At 39.9% G+C, this 21,946-nt stretch overlaps 1 protein-coding gene across 1 annotated transcript in view; it reads right to left on the bottom strand.

Annotated features, from left to right (window-relative positions):
* The window catches only part of RASGRF2 (Ras protein specific guanine nucleotide releasing factor 2), a 1,933,635-nt gene that overhangs the window by 236,426 nt on the left and 1,675,263 nt on the right, over positions 1 to 21,946 (bottom strand). The window contains exon 23 of the mRNA XM_044064238.1: positions 15,297 to 15,494. Within this exon, the coding sequence (XP_043920173.1) occupies positions 15,297 to 15,494 (198 nt within the window). The remainder of the gene's footprint in view (positions 1 to 15,296; positions 15,495 to 21,946) is intronic.

The following is a 21,946-nucleotide window of genomic DNA, read 5'->3' as shown; positions in this document are numbered from 1 at the left end:
ATGTACACTTCAGAGGGGCAAGGCACAGCCATTGGCCTATTGCCAATCATGTCTGCAGACAACTGCATGTTGTGTGTTTTCACTGGATTCCCTAGTGATGTGGACATCTGCCTAGGAGGGTCTCACGCACATACATGACTGGTGCCAGAAACATGGCCTGAGGCCGCATACCAGGAAATGCAGTGTCAACCCCTTTGGGGAGAGTTACATCCCCACATATTATCACAGTACTAACAACATCCTAGGCATGCAATCAGTCGTGAGGGATATGTGCACACAGGTCGATGGCAACATGACATTTCACCACCATATTTTTTTTCCATTGTATGTTAAACCATCTACATGGCCCACCTCATACATAAGGGTATGCCATCCAGGGACACAGGGTCTTAACATCCATGTATTCCCCTCAGTAAGACCCATTATTATGTAAAATGCCCCAATTATCATTCACCTCACACAGCACATGCAGCAGCTGGGGACATCACAGAGGTTCCCCATCAGGGAATACCAGGGCCTCAAGTGTCTACCATACACAGATAGGCTATAAGCCCAACTGTCTACCCAGTTTCATACATACTCCTCAGAGGTGACCTCTGTCTGGCATGCAAGGCAATCACAGACTCCACATTGTTGGGAATGCCGCACAACTGCAACTTAAGCTCCACTCTATTAACACACACACACACACACACACACACACACACACACACACACACACACACACACACACACACACACGCCCTCAACCTGGTGTGTGAAATCAACTGGACTTGTTGGCGGCTCAGATGTGAGTCCCACACACTCACCCTGCTGTGGAATGGTCACCCTGTTCACATCTGGCAGGGTAGCTATTTATACCTTTGCAGGCAGAACCTGGATAACTGGATGGTTAACTGCAGAGACACCCTTGGGATACCGCCTGTGTCCCCATTGGACTGGGGCATCAGGTGCTGCCTTGCATACACATGGCCTAACATCTGGCCAAGGCATATTGATGCTCATGGCCTATGGTCTAGTAACCTCGTATGGTCCTAGGTATACCAGTTATGGCCTGTGTTCTGTGACAGACTGTGTTGGTATGTGTCTACACCCATTACTGTCATCAACTGTGGTATGTCCCCTATGGGCAATGTTACAGTACCATGTCATACAGCCAGCATCTGACAAATAGGTGAGTGGTATTAAAAGTGCATGTGGACATTCCAGCAACATCTGTGCTACACAATAACTCAGAGCAGTGCATATGTGGTTAGGGTTTCCTCCTCGTAGGTGTCCAACATCTGCAGTACCCAGATGTTTGTGGAATGTGTACATGTACTTATATATGTAAACCCCCTGACAGACAAATGTGGATGTCTAGAAACCAGTTGGACAGTATGTAATGGTTGTCCCCAGAGTATGTGGCATGTGTCTGTGAAATGCCAGACCCCTTGGAACACAGTTGTTGTTGTTGTTGTTGTGTCTTTTGGCTTTTCCCGGTTAGGGGTCGCCACAGTGGAACTCCAGTCCGCTAATGATTGGCAGCAGATTTTTATGTGCCGAGTTGCCAGCTGTGACGCACAACCTTCAATGAAGGTACACCCATTCACGCATATCTCCACACAGAAGATGCTCTATTTGAGAATTGAACGGGACAACGTCTTACTGTGAGGCAACAACGCTACTGCAGCACCTCCACCGGTACATTAATATCTGGTACTGTATTCATTCCCTTACATTGTATGCTCCATATGTACTCACTGTTGTTGAGGCAGAGCCTGTGTCCCCCCACTACTACTGCCTATAACCTGCTGTCCTGCTGCAGGGCGTCACCAGGTATGCTAGCCATAACTGTCAGACAATGAGATACAGGTGTGGAGTACACAGTGACCTAGCCACCAAACATCGGGAACAGTCAGGGACACCTGGACAATCTTTTAACTAACCCTGTATGGCATTCACAGACTGAGAGGGGCTCACTGACAATACATCATATCATATGCCAGCTGTATCCACTAGTAGTTACTGTCACTGTAGTACAACAGACAATCCAGAAGCATTTGTACGTGAGTTGACCATTGCTAGGGGGACTCAGGGGCCAGAGCTGTGATCTATGTCACTGCAGACAGAGCCAAAAGGGAAGTGTGTAGGTGCTGGACAGCAAACTAACAGCAACATGTCATTCCAAGATATGTTGTTGAGACCTACTGTTGAAATTCCTATTTCCCATGACTGCATCCCCCATCTGCATTCCATTACATGGTTAATTCTATGACATAACTGGTATAGTGCTGTAACCCTTTGTGAGCAGAAATCTAGTGGTAGTTTTCCTTGGAAATCACAGTCTGTCTTCATGAAGAAAGTCACAGACCTCTTTACCACAGGCAGCAGCTTGCCTTTTGTAAGTAATGCTCATGAACAGGTGATTGCCTGTGCATCAGTCTGTGACTCACATTTGCTAATAAAATCCAGAACAGCTGGGCTGCATTTTCACAGCAACACAGTGCTATAATTAAGGTCTTCATGTAGGCCTTGACCCTTTTCCTGGTCTGTGAGGAAGACATTATCAAGGTGTGGGAGCTACAGCATCACAGAGGGTAGGGAAATATACTGTTCACTGTTTGGATTGATGTGGTATGTCCACAGTTTTGCTTGCTATGTTTGGCCATTGTTAACAGACTTACTGATTCTGTGGCAGTTTACTGTTTAACAATGTGTGTTGGGGTTAGTAAGGAGACAGGCAGATGTGAGTGTCATACATCATTTTTATCTGAATGTGCATGCTGCTGCAATTAATGTTGGTCTATCAGCTGTGTATGTTTGCAGGAGAAGACTGTGACACATGTCCCTGTCACTTGAACATTTTCACCCCCACAATCCTTCATGTATAGGTATTGTGTGGATGCCCTGTTCTAGGTGTTTGGGAGGTATGGTAGGTCTGCTGCAGGTAGCTGAACATACTGTTGCATGTGTAGCAGGCCACAGCTGCTAAATTCTGGCCAGGAGTCATACTGGGGATTGTGACGACATTGGCAGACAGTGTCAGCTCTTGTGTCACAGCATGGCCAGGGTGAGGGTACTCATAACAGTCCAGGTGAGGCGTGTGCCTCTGGTACATATGTTGAGTAATACTGCCATCCAGAGAGTGTTACGTGACATTTAGGACACATATTCATATTTGTGACGTGTTCCATCCTCCAGGACTTTGATGTGCTACTGTGGGTGGCAGTGACTGTGGTAGCAGCAACCAGTTCTGCTGAATATTGCAGGGTTCAGTTATTTCTATGTTGTTCTGATAAGCATGTATTTGTCATGCAACAGACTGGACTGTGGGCCTGAACTATGGGTGTCCAGATGTCAGACATGCTAGGAATGTAGCAGATAGAGCTACCGAGTCATTGTTATGGGAGGTGTAGTTGCAATACATATGTGCATGCATACAGTGTGTTACACGGGATTGGCATGAACATGTGTGTTCAGATGGGTATAACGTGTAACACTGACCTGTCATGCTTTTGTAACCTCAATCTGCACTGACTTGCCAGTAGTTCAGCACATAGAATAGGTTTTATGACAACCATGTCATAAGTAGGTGGTACAACTGTGAAAATTCTGCAACAGTCTGTGCAGTTGCTAGCTCTACTTGATATTGTAGGCCTCCCATAGATCCATCAACATATATCTGGCTGTGTACTGGTTCGGTGTCTGCATCACAGGCCCAAGTACACTGTCATTTATTCCATTATATGTAGAAGCAGTGTGTCACTTGCAATCAGATATGTTTATAAAAACACCAGTTATTCCCCAGAGCTGAGTTGCCCTGGTGGGCTAATACACTGTGCTGTAGTTCAGATGGTCCTGAGTTTAATACTTGATAGGGGGGAAGATTTTTGCTGATGTGACATCAGTGTAATGCATGATATATGTATAGAAACAGCAATTATTCTCCAGAGCTGAGCTATCCTAGTGGGCTAATGTACTATGCTGTAGTTCAGATGGTCCTGGGTCCAATACTTGGCAGGGGAGTATATTTTTGCTGATGTGATATCACTATAATGCATGATATATTTATAGGAACACCAGTTATTCTGCAGAGCTGAGTTAGTCTAGTGGGCTAATCCTGTTGTTGCAAAACAGTAAGCTAAAATCTGGTTTAGACTAAAATCCAAAACCAATGACAAAACCAAAGGAAAAATCAAGTCACTTTAATAAAATCCAAAACAAATAACTCCAGTAAGCGCTTTTGTCTGTAATAAGACTTCTTCAGACTGGAAGTTAACATTCAATAACACACATTTAAACACTTTTTTAAGAAGTCACATGACTATGTAATTAGTGTTTTAACCCTTTACATTTCAGGTACATAATAACATATTCTCGATTGTTCAAACCAGGGGGGTAGCAAGCATTCAATCTAACCTGACAACTATATTCCAACCATCCCAAGTCATCTTCTGGATTTAATAAATTTTCAACATTCTTTCAAGCATCCACTACAAGGAATTTGAAATTAACTTTACATGACCATTGTTTATAATGCTTCCCCAGGACATTTCTATCATCTCCAATGGAGACTGCATATTTATGTTCATAGATTATTTTGTACAATTCTCTTGTAGTTCTCCCTACATAAAAAGTTCTACATTCTAAGTAGAAAGTGACATAAATCACATACTTAAATTTACATGTAAAGACCCCATTGACAGTTATTTCAATACTATTTAAAGTGCATTCTGTTTTTTCTGTAAATAAATAATTGCACATATTACAGTTATAGCACTTTACCATTTCATTCTTATTAGACCTTACTTTTGGTGTATTCAACTTACTTTGGAAAAAGTTTTTAAAACCTTTCCCTCTTTTCTGAGTAAAGAGAGGCGTGTCCCCTATTGTTTGTAATAACTCAGTTTAACCCCCAAATAACTTTTATATCCTTTATTCTTCCAGTGGGATAATGCACTATACTGTAGTTCAGAGCATCCTGGGTTCAAGATGAGCAGGGGTGATTATTTTATCGATGATCATAACAGCATCAGAATCAGATAAGGTGATTAAAGCAGTTTTTAAGCGAGTTTGCGCGCCACACCGCTATGCTATACAGCACTTAGTCCTGCTTAAACCTGCACTAGTTCCAAAAAAGGAAAGAAAAAAGGGGTGATAAGAAAGTGGTGAAATGGGGTAAGCAGGGGGATTAACAACATGAAAGGCAGGTAGGGATGTGCAGGATGGGTGTAGGAAAGGACCATAACTCTCCATTTCTTCTACTGCAACAGTTGTGCATGCTGTGGACAATTTGGAATTTGGAGCCTCACATCCCACAGGGAGGGGCATGGGCAACATAACTTTGTTGATTAATTGCTGGGAAGATTTTTTTGATAGCAGTGTACATGGGTGTGAAATGGAGAGCTATGTATGGCGCGATATTTTGTTTGTGGGACAGATAGCCTTTTTTTAAGGAGAGAGTGGAATGTTGGGGAAGGGTTGTAGGTACATTTGGGGAGGCAAGTTGGGTAGTACAGGTCACATTTGCAGACGGACAAGACAGACAAGACAGTGGACAGGGTCAGGGTATGACACATGAGGGGGTAAACAACTTGGATGGGGAGGGTGTTTGGGAATCGGAGGACCAAGTGCCCCCAGATGGCAACAATGGGACTGAGCTCCCCACCCATGGGCAGTCACTACTGTTTCTTCACATCCCCGAAGTGGCTGTGTTGGGGCTGGGTGTCAGGGCCATTCTGCCCCTCCAGGTGCACCAGTCTGCCCTCGATCTGATGCAGTTGGTCATACAAATTGAGCTGGATAACCCTACTCACCATCTTTGGGAACTGATTTCAGCCCCGTCCACTGAGGCGGTTCCACCCATGGGTGGTGCAGGACCAACGGAGAAGGCAGCACCAGCTTGGGTCCCAGACATGCTGGGATCCAATGCTATGGCCAGATAAGGTGGGATAGGAAGATCCACCAAAACCAGCCTACCCAATCTTGCTATGGTGTTGAGGTTTGTCAAAGTGTATTGGTTAGTCATGAACAGAACATTTCAACATTAGTTATAACAGCATGCATGGGTGTTCCGATTAACCCAGAGCAATAGAATTGCAAAGCATACAGAATACAGGCATAAATGGAATAACAGTCATTATTGTAACAGCATGCCAGTATCAGTTACAGCATATTTCAACAAGGTATGTTAGTATGCAACCATTGTAATATATAACCAATAATACAACGCAAGGCCCAACATTCCATTACCAACTGTATAGGCTATATTTTTCACAACAGTACTGCTCAATACTCTACAGGTCTGCCGTTACTTTATGTCTACAAGTACCCTATAGCTTCTTTAGCATGTGCATAGTTCTCAAGCTATCCAGATGGGATGGTATTGGCCAAGCTGTAACACCTATGGGAGCATAATTACAGGGGACTATTGCATGCCAGGGGAACATATCTGAAACAGCTCTTGTAATACACAAAGAAAGTACCTAACCAGGCATGTCCAATGATCAGCTTCCGGTGAGTTCTCCTGTCCACCTGGTGAATCTGGGCATACTGGGGCAATGCAGCAATTGCCTCATGTACACAGACAACCCTTTCCTCCTACCATCAAACACTACAACCTGCGAGAGATGCACTTACATAGCCAAACTGGTAGCAAAGCTCTCTCCAGCCAAGATTGTGCTACACAGTCAAGAGGAGAAGGTTAACACCCACACAACACCTCAAACAACACATAGTCCTTCAAAACCCACATCACCAAAATCCACACATATCAACACAAAACCCACATATGCAGAGGATCTTAACATTAACCTGCCCAAGCAAGAAGGACCTCCGAAGCTGAAACGCAAGCAAACACCACCCTCAAACACAACCAAAGCTTCACATAGCTCACAACACCAGTGTGCCACCCAACTGCAGCCCCTAAGGCAAGACAATGTACCCAACACTTTAGTCATAGGTGACTCTATAGTCAGGCACACTGATGTCCCACTCACCAGGCTAAACAAGGAGAAAATTACAGTTAGTTGCCTGTCGGGTGCCAGGATCTGCCATATAATGCATGCACTCAAGTCACTCCACAACAGGTACAAATATGACTCTGTCATTGTTCATGTTGGAGTGAATGACTTGAGACATACCTCCCTGGACTACATGAAAAGAGACATGGATGAGCTCTCGGATCATGTAGCCCAGGCAGGTATGACCCTAGCCCTGAGTAGCATCCTGCCATCGCCCAGAATAATACCACAGTATATGGACAAACTGATTGACTTCAGTAATTGGCTAAGCTTCTGGTGTCATTCAAAGGGGATACAGTATCTGTCTGCCTGGGATGACATGATCGACAAACTACGATGCTTTGCAAGAGATGGTTTGCACTTGTCGCCCCTGGGATTCAGGTTACTGGCTAAGGCTCTTGCCACCCCTATAGTGCCCTTTTTAGGCAAGGTTCACAGGACAAAATTACCACCATAATGGGTACAAGCAAGCAAAATCTGAAGGTAATGCTACTCAATGCTAGAATTCTAAACCTCAAGATGCACTCTCTCGAGGCTCTCCAAAAAATGGAGAACATTCATGTCTGTACAGTGACTGAGACCTGGTTTAAAGCTCCAGAGAATACCCCTGCAACTACAACTCCTACCACAGTTTTCAGCCACAAAACTAGGACCGAAACACTGAAGGTGGAGGAGTGTCCATATTCACCAAGGATATTCACACCTCCAGACTGGCTGCCCAACACAATGCATCTGAAATTCTCCAGGTGCAACTAACACTAGGTAAGACTGCAATACAAATTGTAGCTTGCTACAGATCCCCACCATGCCCCAAGATTCTCACTACACCTTTCTAAATATACTGGAAAATATTAAGATACAACCAAACACCCTAATACTGGATGATTTCAACTACCCTGCCATTAACTGGGAAAACTAATCTTGTACCAACACCTTTGCTCAACGGTTCTTTGAATTCATAAATTCCAGTGCCCTAGAGCAACTAATTCATAGTCCCACCAGGGGTACCAATATTCTAGCCCTGGTCATTACCAACATGGGAGATCAATGCTCCACACAAGTGGTCACCCCCTTGTTGGTCAGATCAGACCATAAGCTAATCACCCTTGACATCCACGTCCCATCCCCACCCCCTTTAAGGAAACCTCCATAAAAAAACTTCTCCAAAGCCAGCTTCATGCTTCGCAAGTCAGAAGTAACAAACTTCATGACACCCATGCAGATGGGAAGTGGAAGTTCAACTGCTGAATCCTACACTAAGGTGCTGCACGAGCACATTCACACGTGCATGGACCGAGCCATCTCAAATAGAACCAAGATGCTGTCCTCTAAAAAATGGAAGCCAATTTGGTGGTCCCCTGCCATAAACAAGCTGTACAACAGGAGGAAGAAACTGTTGCAGAAAAGAGGAAAAACCCAAGATTCAAAAAAACTCCTTCATCAGCCTCAGTAGAAAGCTGAGATCCCTCATAAAATCTTCCAAAGCTAGTTACGAAAATAAAATTGCCAAAGATTTCAAGGACAACTACAAGGCATTCTATAGCTATGTCAAGAATCTAAATGGCAATACTCAGATCTGTTCTGAGTTACAGCAGAATGGTACTGGATATATTGATCTGAAGGATATTGCCAATATTCTGGCAGATAGATTCAGTGCCAACTTCACCTTCCTCTCACCTCCTAAAGAGCCCATCTCAATACTGAAAGAATGCCAAATTCCCATAATCACGGCCACTCAGGTAAAGAAAGCACTCACCAAAGCCAAGAATACAGCATCCATGGGACCAGACGACATTCCAGGCTGTGTACTGCATGAACTACAAAATGAACTGGCACCTCACCTATGTGTCATGTTTAATCATAGATTCACATAAGGCTTTGTGCCCACAAAGTGGCGCACACCTACGGTCATCCTACTCCACAAGAGGGGATCCACTTTGGATCCTGGAAACTACTGTCCCATCAGTCTGATGAGCCTGATCTGCAAGGCCATGGAACGTATTATCATGGAACTTATAAAAAAAGACATTGGCAACCTTCAAACACTGGACCTCACACAGTTTGGTTTTGTGAAGGGCCGATCTTGCCTTATGAACCTGATCAACTTCTTTGAATCAGTCTCCAGAGCCGTGGATGAAGGTAAAGTGGTTCACACAGCCTACTTGGACCTCCCCAAGGCTTTCAACACTATCCCCTACTCTGGAATCATAGATAAACTTACTAAGCTGGTAATCAATCCCTACATCACTCGATGGGTTGCAAACTGGCTTACTGACAGAACAGACACTGTAAAAGTAGCCGACTCCAAATCCAGCTCCAGACAAGTGACAAGTGGTGTACCGCAGGGTTCTGTCTTGGGACCACTTTTGTTTGGCATCTGCTTCTCTGACATACAAGCTAACACTAAGGGACTCTGGCTTACAAAGTTCACAGATGACTGCAAGCTGGGAGCCATTATCGAATCCCCAAATGATGTGGATATACTACAAAAGGGGCTTACCGAAACAGATGCCTGGTGCCAGAGCCATGGGCTCAAGCTAAATGCCAAAAAATGTGTAGTTGTCCCCTTTGGAAAAAAACACGTACCTGTGAACTACCACATAGGTGGCAGTACACTAAACACCAAAAGTGTAATAAGAGACCTAGGGACACAAGTGGACAATGGTCTCTCCTTTGATAACCACATAGCCACAACAGTTAGAAAATCCTTCTACGTGGCACACCTCATCACTAAGGGCTTTTCATCCAGAAAAAAGGAGGCCATTGTCCCTCTGTACTCATCCCTCATTAGACCCATTATAGAATACAATGCCCAATTTTGTATGTACCTCAAAAGACATCTGCAACAACTAGAAAGGCCGCAAAAATACTTCACAAAGAGAATCACAGGCCTAAAGAAGATGCCTTATGCCGACCATCTAAAGAAACTCCAGCTATACTCTGTCGCATATTGCCTACTCAGAAGTGATCTCTGCCTAACATACAAGGCCATGTCAAACTCAGACTTGTTGGACATGCTACACTTAAAGAAATCCCAATCCTTCCGAGCCACACACTCCAGGGATCTTAACCTTGTCATCACAATGAATAGAACATGCTGGAGGGATAGGTTCCTGACCCAGAGACTCCCCATACTCTGGTATAGGCTGCCCATACATGTCAGGCAGAGTGCCTCAATGGCCCTCTTCAAGAGGAACATTGACGATTGGATGGGAGATAGGAAATTCTCCCCAGGGATCACATCAGTAGCCCTGCTAGACAGGGGTCCAGGCAAGTAAATATTTGTGGGAAGCAATAGCCAGGGAATTGTTATGGCTGGGCTTGTATAGGCCCTAGGACTGATAACCTGGTACCTACCTATGAACCTATGAAACTATGAACCAAGGTGCACTCTGCATAGATGTTGTGTGAGTGTACTACTGGCATACTTCAACTGAGTTTATATCTGTGTCCAAGGTTTTTGGCAGCAATGATCACTATCCATGACAGTGTGACACACTTGAGAGACATGTATTGTGCACATTACAGAGAGTTTACACTTATCCTGCCATCATTGGGAGGTATGGAGTTAGACAATCAGCAGACATTCACAGACACACCAGGCATACAGCTGTACCAACAATAGACCATCAATTTGTCTTGTTAACTTGGAATAGTGCTATACGTCATGTCATTTTATTTAATGGAGTCTTATCACCTTGCTGAGAAATGCTGTTTACACACTGCTACATCTGGACACAGACATTAGTATACCCTTCATATAGCTACTACAGACATTTATTTACCTGTAAGTCCTGTGGGGAGAATATTTGTTAACAATACATAACTGTTTCTGTAAATAGTCAGTACTACTTGTCTGCTACTATAAATATATGTTAGCACCTGTCCCTGGGTTCAAACCCCAGTCTGTGTGTGGCAATGTGAACAACATATATATTGTTTATCTCACTGAGCTTCCTCTTCCTTTATTTCCTCATACAAATAGATTTCCCATTTTCTCCTCAGACTGTCCATGACCTGATTAGATGCAGATCTCTCTCTTTCTCTCTCTCTCATAGAGTTGTTAAATGTTTACATCCATCCCTGACTAATGTCTAACCTTGTCCACCCTCAAAGAGGTATGCATGCTACCTTTGTTTCCTAACATACTTCAAACCTGCTTGTATTGCCACCAAGAAATATTTCCCCTCAATATTTTGTCTGTAAATTCATGCGGGTGAGTAACTGTCCCTACCTGTCATCCATTAGCTGCTTTACATGGAAAATTCCTGAAGATACCCATGTGGGTCACCAAATGACCTTCCCCTCAATTCTTAGGTGAGTATTATTCCAGAAACATGTATTACTGTTCATGAGGGAGTCTCCGTGTCGTAAATCCTTACTGCAATCAAAGCCCACCTCTCCTAGAGCCCACACCTTGGATTTCCCCTCAGAGTATTATGGCAGGTCTGAATTGCAATAAAGTCTAGTCTAAGGGATCAACCAGATGGTGGTGGTGGGGGTGTGTGTGCAGATTTCTGACTCTGTGAAATATGGATTCCAATGTCAATGCTGTATGCATAGAAATCTGGGAGTCCACAGCCCTCCTTTCCACTTTGAAGAGAGAGCTTAGCTCTGCTAATTCTAGGGGTGGGTGGTGGAGCTTGCAATCCTATATGAAATTACCAACCAACTTGTGAGTTTGAGTGAGTGGTGGAAGACTGTGAGTGTATGTCAGGGTGGGATGCCTGAATGTGTGTGCATGTGTATGTGTGTGTGGGTGTATGTCTGTGTTTAGGGGGTCCTTAGCTAAGGTGATGCATGGGCTACTAGAGAGAACATTAATGAGGTCAAGTCTGAAAGGGCAGTTTTTGATTCAGAGACATGGTAATGAGTTGCTCATAAATTGTTTCTCTCTGTGGCTATACCATGTCCCTGAATCAGAATTTCTTTCCATCCCACTAATTGACCCAGCCATGGGTCTAAGTGATTGTGACATTAATCACCCAACCCACACTCGGCAATTAATATTGCCAGAAAGAAATTCTATCTATCCCAGGGCTTGTTTATAACACTAACACAATACCTCAACATTTGAACTTAGTTTTATTCTGTATTTAGTTTAAATAAAAGTGGGTAACTTGTTAGTCACTCTCCAACTCCATAGCAATGCCTTTTCCTCTACTGCTGGTAAACTGAATACAATGGTCTACGCTAGGCCATCTTCACTTCTCTCTCCCTCTCTCTTTGTTAATGATCTCTGTTGTTCGTTTGGTCAGGATAAAACAGACAAACATTCGTGGGTTCATTTCAAGCAGCTTTATTCCACACAAACACATCAGGAATGAGGCATTTGTAACTTAAACTTAAATAAACTTATAACCAGACTGACTACTACACTCATACATGTTAACATTCTGGCTGTTCTCTCAAAATGGCACTGCTGTCTGCACGTGCTCATTATTTACATGCACGTGCTTACATCTGGAAATGCTTCTTAAAGTTATATAGACACGCTTGGTTCTGCAATCTCACTTTAGAATTACCAGATCTTAAATTAATAATGTATGCAGATGACATGCTGCTCCTAAAATCCAGTACAAGCCATTCTGACCTGCAAAGCAAACTACAGGACAATTTCATTCAGTTACATACAATGTCATAGTCGTCACCTCAGGCAAGAAATTACCCACGATCCCTCCTATTTACTTAACAGAACTTAATGGGAACATAATACCTAATGTCACTGAGCAGTAGTACCTAGGCCTGACACTTGACTATACCTCTTCCTTTTACACCCAGCTAGACTATAACTAATAAAATCCTTTTTTAATTAAAATTATTTTACAAGATCAGACACCTCCTTTCATACACTACTTGCAGGGTCATTGCTAAAAATATTTTAATACCCAAACTGGAATATGGTCGTCCTTTTCTCTTTATGCATTCAGCCCACAATACTCACTGAACACAGACTGCTGAGAACAAAATCTGCAGATTCATTATATTAGCAGAGCCCCAAATGCACCATTGTGATTCACTAAAAAAAAATTCCAGCTGAATCTAATTGGCTGATGGGGCCACTTTTCTTTTATGTATTCTAATTTACAAGGTTCTAAAACAAGGTCACTGCCCCCCTTTGAGAGTGAAATTACCTTTACAAGACAACCCTTATGTACTCAGAAGTACATAGGTCAACAATTTCTCTCTAGTATGTCCTCCATTTAAAACTGCTGTAGGTGAGAGAGCCTTCTCTAGACTGAGACCTGCTACCTGAAACTATCTGCCTACAGACATCAAAAATCTAGAACCGTTAAAAGCTTCAAAGATGCACTTAAAGTGCATCTCCTTACTGAATACATGCAACTGCCACCGTGATAATGGTTAGGTAACTTACCATCCCAGATTGTGAATAAAAGAACTCAGTTAAGAAATGTTTCTCAGCCTTTTACTGTCTCATCATATACTCATATAGTTCACATGTATACAGGAGTTTATGTATTACATGTATGATTGCACTGCATTTTATGTACTTCTTAGCTTCTATTTTGTATATACTTTTGTCTTTTTCTCTCAGTGCTTTCTTAGTGGATATTTTATTATTATCCTATTTGTACTGAGTTTTATAATTATGTTCTAAAAGTTGCTATGTACACATTCTGTATATAATTTTGAAACGAAAGACCATGATTTATTTTCTGCTCTTTGAGCACGGGTCATAGCCAAAAAGGATCAACAGATCAGTCCACCTACCCAGTGAACAAATAAGTTCTTTACTCAGCCCTCATTTGGCCAGTCATTGAATATAATGTCCCCTTTGGCATGTATCTGTCCAGACACATGCAACAAATGAAATGCCCACAGATATACCTTACTAAAAGGATACCAGGCCTAAACAACATGTTCTACAGGAACCAAATCAAAACCCTGTCATTATATTCGGCATCCTACAGACTGCTAAGAGGTGGCCTGTGTCTGTGATAAAAGACATCCTCTGACCCACTACTGATGGATTTACTGCACATCAGGGAGTCAAATGGCATTAGAAATACTTGGTCTAGGGATCTAAACCTCTTCTACATCAACAGAACAGTTTGGAAGGAGAGGTGTATCTCGCAGAGGATAGCACTGCTGTGGAAAAGACTCCCCATCCACATACAACAAAGTTAATCTCTGACCATATTCAACAGTAACTTAGATCTATGGATAAGAAACAGAAAATTTACCCTAGGACTGCACGCTCTATTACTAAGGGACAGAGGCAGCTCTTAAATGCTTTATGCCATGCATGGCTCTTCCCAAATTATCTGTGGTATGATTCCAGTTATTTTCATTTGGAGTAATATATAATTATTGAGTGAGATAGTAAGGTAAATCTGTAAACCAAATGTATGCTTTTTTTCAAAAAGCAAAAGGTCCAGTCCCAGGCACAGAATGACCCACAACTGCTGCTATCCTAGTACTTACCTATGAACCTATTAACCTAAGTAAGCAAGTAAATAAATAAATACATTTCCCTTCAGCACATGTACACTGTATTGGCTTGAATTCATAATGTACTCACTAATCAGAGATATACTGCAAGTTGCTTTTCATCCTGATTCAGACAATGAGTGGAAATTTGCATCAATTGACTTAGACTTTTAATAAGCAAATAAATACATTGATGGGTGCAACAATTTGATTAACTGCAAAGTTTATGCTAGCACTTTGTGATAAATAAGAAATGTCAGCAAAAAGAAAACCAAATGCTGCCTGCACCCACAACTTTGTTAATATTATTTTTTCATACAACACAGCTCTGATTAAGATTTTTTTATTAATAATTACATTTTTCTAACATTTATTAGATTTCAAACTGTGGCAACAAGAGTTTGTAACCATGACAGTTCTAGTGGCATTTTTTTTAAACTAAAACACAGCAGTAAAAAAAACACTAATATAAATATAATAATCTCCCTTCTCTTGTTGTTGTCTCACATTATACACCTTCAGACAGTAGCATTCAAACACTTCATCACACATCATTTATCACTTGCTACCAGATTCTTGGTTAAAATGCTAACAGGTTAAAACTTAGTACTTGAGCAATATTGTTATATCTATAGCATCATGAAACAGTGTGCAGACTGCTCATATCATAATCTTTGTATACGGTTTGGCTGCCCTCTTTAATGTGTGTAATTTCAGAATATTTCCTTACATACTGACAGTTGTTTATTCACCTCCAGATATCTGAATGGTCTTTTCTCCCCCACTGTCCATGTAGATACTATTTAAATTGGAAAAGAAAGACAGGCACAGTGCTCTTACCTGCTTTGAAACTTTAGCCCAAGTTTTCTTTAACCTGTAGATTGCAGTTCTATTAAGAGCAGATGTAATCTCTAAGACTCCATTGTAGTTATGTATACATCGACAAATGTCTGCTACTGCTACCCACTTTTCAATAGAGCTGGCACGGGAGCTGACATCTGGGTGGGTCATTATTTGAGAAGCAACAAGATTACTCATCTGAAAGAAACAAAAGCATAAATCTCAGCACAGAAAATGAAAAAGATGCATATTCAGAATATTTTTGAATAGAAGTGACAGCAAAAATAGAAATCTAATAAATACAGCTCAGCTTTTTGTTAAAGGGGCATAGTGTAGCTTTTTTTCTGTAGTAAGGGAATGAGCATACTGTCTTCCTAATACTGCACTCTCCTATAGTCTAGAAAAAACAAAACCCATTAAAGCTCAATACGTGCAAAACGAATTCTAACACGAATAAGCTAGATAACAATTAGTACCACAGAAAAATATACATTCTGGGAAAGAAATGAAGGAATAAGTTCATGCAATAAGACAGCTCAAGAACGAAACCATGCAGGTGATAAACAGCATACAGCAAGTCTCTTCAGACCAAAGATACACGATATGTCCAAATCAGAAAAATAAACTGCTGTCATGATTGCTTTATGAAGACCAAATCTTTTATTAACAGATATCTAGTAAGCGCTTTTGCCAAGGTGGCTTCTTCAAACCATAAAAATACAAATCAATTCGATACACGCCTTATATATATTTAAGGACACCTTCAATTACTTTTTAAATTACAAATGACATCATAATTAGTTAATATGCAAATTAAATAAATAATGAATAGGTAGTATTACATACTTATACAAAGAAATTTCATGAATTCATATTATTTAAGACATCAATACTATGTGATAATAAACATCACTGAAATTTAAAAATATATGGAACAAAACATTGTTAGTCCATAACTAAGACAATTTGTTAAAAATTAATTAAAAATTATTTAAGAAGAAACCTCCTATTTTTGAGGGCTGGTTTTATAGGGATCTTGTCATTGAAACCAGGATGAATGTGTGCCTGTAGTCTGATAATCCAGTTGGTTTAATTTATTTCAGTGTGATTTCTGAGGTCCCCTCCCCCTCAAACTAGGTGTATTAATGTATAAAACCAAAAACTTAAATGTATGTGAACTGTTAGCTTCTAAAATATGTTTAGAGAGAGCATCTGTATCAGATTGAATATGAATTTGGTATAGGTGTTCCCTCACTCTGTCCTTAAACCTTCTGTCAGTTTTACCGACGTAGAAGGCAGGACAAGAAGAACATAAAGTGAGGTAAACAATGTGTTCCGTGTCACAACTAGCATTAACACCAAAATTAAAAAAATTGAGATGTATTAGGATGTATGAACATATTAGAATCACAGATATAAGAACAAAAATTACATTTATTACAGGGTTTTGTACCTAAGTAATTTTTGTTATCATGAGAAGACATAGCATTTGTATAACACAAAAGTCTATGTAAATTCTTCTTATTTTTAAATAAAAACTGTGGGTATTCACCCACGATTTCTCTAATACTGGAATCAACAGTTAAAACATTCCAGTGCTTACATATGATGTCTCTTACTTGATAAAAATCATATGTATAAAATAATGACATTTTCTGTGTTGGTGTATTGATGTTAATAGTATTACTTTGTACAGTATACTGTTCATTGCCTTGCTCTGAAAAGTAGGGGCACACTCTATCTGATCTAAGATGCTCTACGCATTGAAAGCCTGTAGAAATTTCATCTACTCTATACTTCCTTGTTAGTAGCCTATCATAGTGACTTGCTAATTCTGTCTCAAAGCTACCTTGCATAGGATTTAATCTGGATGCCCGAATTGCCTGGCCTTTAATAATGCTGGTAAAAACATATCTAGGGTGCATACTTTCTCTATGTAATAATGTATTTTTATAACAGGGTTTTCTGTATACACCTGTATTTAGTTTGCCATTACTCAGACGTTCAATAAAGACATCCAAGAAAGGAATACTACATGTTGAAGCTGTTATGGTAAATTTCAAGAAATTGGTAAATGAATTTATTTCCTCAAAGAAACTGCTCAAGTCATCTTTGCTACCTGTCCAAAGAAGGAACAAGTCATCTACAAAACATCTGTAGAAGACTTGTTAGCCTATAGCGGGGTGAAAGAAACAGGTTCTGTTTTTCCCACATGGCCATCACAAGATTGGCGTAACTATTGGCACAATATGTGCCCATAGCTATGCCATCCATTTGTAGGAACAGTTCATTATTAAAGAAAAAAAGTTATTCTCTAACACTGTCTCCAGTAACAAACAAATGAAGTCTATCTTGGTAGCTAAGGTGTCGGTATAGTGTGCTAGGTACTGATGAATACTATCTATACCCTGTTGATTGGGAATGGTAGTAAATAGGGACTTGACGTCCATCGTGACTAATAGATAAGGGAGGTTATCTGGTATATTTGCTGTTTCCTTATATAGATCTAGTAAAAATTGTTTAGAATCCCTAAGAATGAATGGATTTAAATCCACCACTGGTCTCAACATTTTTTTCTACGTATACTGATAAGGGTTCAGTGACCCAACCTCTACCTGCAACGATGGGTCTCGGTGGGTGTATGGGGTTTTTATGGACTTTTGGTAGTCCTTGTATGGTCAGGATTAGTGGATTTTCAACCCATAAAAAGTTAAACATTTTTGTTGTAATTATCCCACTTCTATTCAAATCATCCAATGTATTATATACCCTTGAGACATGTCCATGGATGTCTTGCATGGTTATAGGTGTATAAAATGTCATGTCACTCAACATTTCCTTCATATAATAATTATAGGCATCTCTATCTAACACCACTACCGGACCACCTTTGTCAGCTGGTCTAATTGAAATGCTCCTGTCATTCTTAAGGCTATTTAAGGCCTTTTTCTGTCTAAGGGTTAGGTTATCTTTCTTAGAATTAACATATGATTTCTTAGAGGTAGAATAAATATCATCTTCAACCATTTTGCAACGCATCCACTAACAGATGTAAATTAGGAACAAAAACACTAGATTTACGAAATTGTAGTGGTCGTGTGTTGCTAACATCATTGTTAAACAGCAACTTTAATTGTAAATTACGGGCAAACAATTTGATATCTAAGATAGCATCTATCATATTACTATTTGTGGTGGGTATGAAAGAAAGGCCCTTATTTAAAATGTCTAACTCGTACTTATCTAGGGGTCTATGTGAGAGATTCCAAACTGTTATTGTCATTTTATCCCACATTTTCTTCAAAGTGGGTTCTTTCAACTCTCCTCCTGGGGCTTTCCTTTTTTGCCTTCCCCTGCTCATGGAGCAACTTCTTCCCCTTCTGTGTATGTTGGAAATTGGGAAAGGAGCAGGGTGTTGAGTATTACTAGAAATATTTGAATATGAAGTGTTTTTTCTGCGAACAACTGGTTCACTATCTAGGGATGTATGGGCAGCAGGCAGTTCAGGATTGTGCCTACTTTCTTGCACAGATTCAATACTGCTAACTCCTCCACTACAATTCTCTATAGTGACATTATTAATATCATTAGTGTCTATATTAGACTCTAAATTCAAATTTTCATCTCCTACAACAGTAATTACATTCACAGTATTATTAGTATCGACATTTATATCCACAAATCTATTATCAACAACATTATTAACTTTTAAAGCAATTGCATTGACTAAAGAATTTTTACTATTATTAACAAGGTTAGCACTTGTGGAATTTGAAGCCAATGCATGTGACAAACTGTTACTATTGCTACTATTGTCTTGTCTGTTATTAATACCATTCCTGGGCCAAGTAAAGACTTGACCATGAGAGAAATCATATACATCTCTTTGAAGCTTGTGTTTCTTCTGTTCTAACAAATGTTTTTCAAACAGAGAAACACTATCTATCAAGCGTTCAATCAACGGCTCAACAACAGTTTCAGTAAAGCTTTGGTATAAATCAGTTTGTTGTCTTTGAATAAGTTCTTTCAATTTACTTTCATCCGGTGCAAAAAATTCATTGAGAAGAGACATATAACTAATGCTCACCTCAATGTTAAGCTGTTGCCAGCGGTACAACAATTCTGGGTAAGTATTTCCTGTTGTCGGCATCGTTAAGATTCTAAGTCCTCTTGGTGTTATTCTCTTCTTAATGCATGCTTCAAAATGGAAGCGTTGCATCTGAAGATGTTTCAGTTTCAATAAATTAGTCTCCAGCATTGAAAACGCTGCATTTAAGGCATTAAAGTCAATATTGCTTGGAGTCTCTTCACTACTCATAGCTGTAGCTTCAAAGTAGAGTAACAGATTAACGTCACTGATGACACAATCCAAAAATCGAGTGCAGGACGTTTTTTCTCTTACAGTCTTATTTGGATTATAAGGCAATTCAACTAGGTTGTCAATGGGGTCTGCCATGGTCTTCGTGTGGTAACTCCAAAGAATAAATGCAGAAATAAGCCAGATAGCAATTAGTACCACAAGAAAATATACGTTCTGGAGCAAGAAATGAAGGAATAAGTTCATGTAATAAAGACAGCTCAAGAACAAAACCATGCAGGTGATAAACAGCATACAGCAAGTCTCTTCAGACCAAAGATACATGATATGTCCAAATCAGAAAAATAAACTGCTGTCATGATTTCTTTATGAAGACCAAATCTTTTATTAACAAATATCTGGTAAGCGCTTTCGCCAAGGTGGCTTCTTCAAACCATAAAAATACAAATCAAGTTCGATACACGCCTTATATATATATTTAAGGACACCTTCAATTACTTTTTAAATTACATGATGACATCATAATTAGTTAATATGCAAATTCAATACATAATGGATAGGTAGTATTACATACTTATACAACGAAATTTCATGACTTCATATTATTTAAGACATCAATACTATGTGATAATAAACATCACTGAAATTTAAAAATATATGGAACAAAACATTGTTAGTCCATAACTAAGAAAATTTGTTAAAAATTAATTAAAAATTAATTAAGAAGAAACCTCCTATTTTTATTTAAAAATAAGAAAAATTTACATAGACTTTTATGTTATACAAATGCTATGTCTTCTCATGATAACAAAAATTACTTAGGTACAAAACCCTGTAATAAATGTAATTTTTGTTCTTATATCTGTGATTCTAATATGTTCATACATCCTAATACATCTCAATTTTTTAGTTTTGATGTTAATACTAGTTGTGACACGGAACACATTGTTTACCTCACTTCATGTTCTTCTTGCCCTGCCTTCTATGTCGGTAAAACTGACAGAAGGCTTAAGGACAGAGTGAGGGAACACCTATACCAAATTCGTATTCAATCTAATACAAATGCTCTCTCTAAACATATTTTAGAAACTAACTGTTAGAAAAATATGTACTAAGTGTATATGTTTAGTGCTTATTAGAAGCTAAAATGATTAACACATTTCATTCTATTTTATGTACAGCTTAATTCTGTATGAAATTATAAGATGCTTTTTCAAACTGCAGTATGCTTTCTGAAATTGCAAGATGCTCTCTGACCTAATATTTGCTAGCACAGCAAAATTCATGTTTATGCCTTTTGGAAAATTACTAAGAAGCAGGTGATTATCTGCTAGGTCAGGAAAATGAATGAATAGTGAATGAATAGAACAATACTGTTTTCTATAACGTGATTGAATATGAACAATCAGCTCTGTTCGTGTTATGAGAACATGCACAGCTGCGGAAAAGAAAAGATACATCAAACAAAGACTGATTGAAGAAATGAACTGTAATCTGTACTTGCTTTGTGCTCGAATTAGCCATAGTCCCTTGAATGGTAACATTGCATAGTGAGAAGTTGTATCTGCCCGGTGGTCATCAAGGCCACGTTGTTTCTCTTAGGAAGTTTTATTTTGTAAACTTGATGTGCCAGCAGAAAATCATGGACAAACAGCTGCTGTAAAATAATATTGAAAGAACTTGTGATTTATTACGTCAGCTTAGTAGGCAATACCTTGTAAGAAATGTATAAGAATAGCTTCACTTCCTGATTCTAGTTAGACAAAACTCTGTATTAGCATGTTTTTGTCTCCTTTCTGCAAGATTAAAGTGCCTTAACCTGAACCTGCTGTGTGTTGATCATTTTGAAGTTATTTTTCCTTTGACAAATTGATCCTTCGGACCGGAAACTCTCACTTCACCTCAGGTCAGATGGGCCAGGTGGCATGAAACCATACGGGGAAGAGACCACATCGGTTCTTCTGCTTTGAAAGACCTCCGACTGAATTGTCATTCAAAAGAGGCTAGCCACTTTTCTGATCTGCGACTGGAGGACGAGTTGGTATGCGAACCAGAGATGGTCAATCACGGAGGCTCAGGTAAGGTGAAATTTACCTTTTTTCTGCTTTAGATTAGGGACTTGATTGGAAATATCTGTCAGGAGATTTGTTTTGTACAAGTCAGGGACAGAAAGATTGCAGTCTTGTCATAGATCAAGGAAACAGAATAGGTAAGACAGTTATTCTAGATAAACTGTGAAACAGAAAATCGTGGTACCACGTGAAAATAAGAAGGGTTATGTAACATTTTTAACAGTCAGAACAATATGGGTAATAAGTGCACAAAAAGTTCC

Source organism: Protopterus annectens, chromosome 2.part2 (genome assembly GCF_019279795.1).
Source record: "Protopterus annectens isolate FY-2018-M chromosome 2.part2, PAN1.0, whole genome shotgun sequence".
NCBI classification, from domain to species: domain Eukaryota; kingdom Metazoa; phylum Chordata; order Ceratodontiformes; family Protopteridae; genus Protopterus; species Protopterus annectens.
This window is presented reverse-complemented; position numbering and strand designations above follow the sequence as displayed.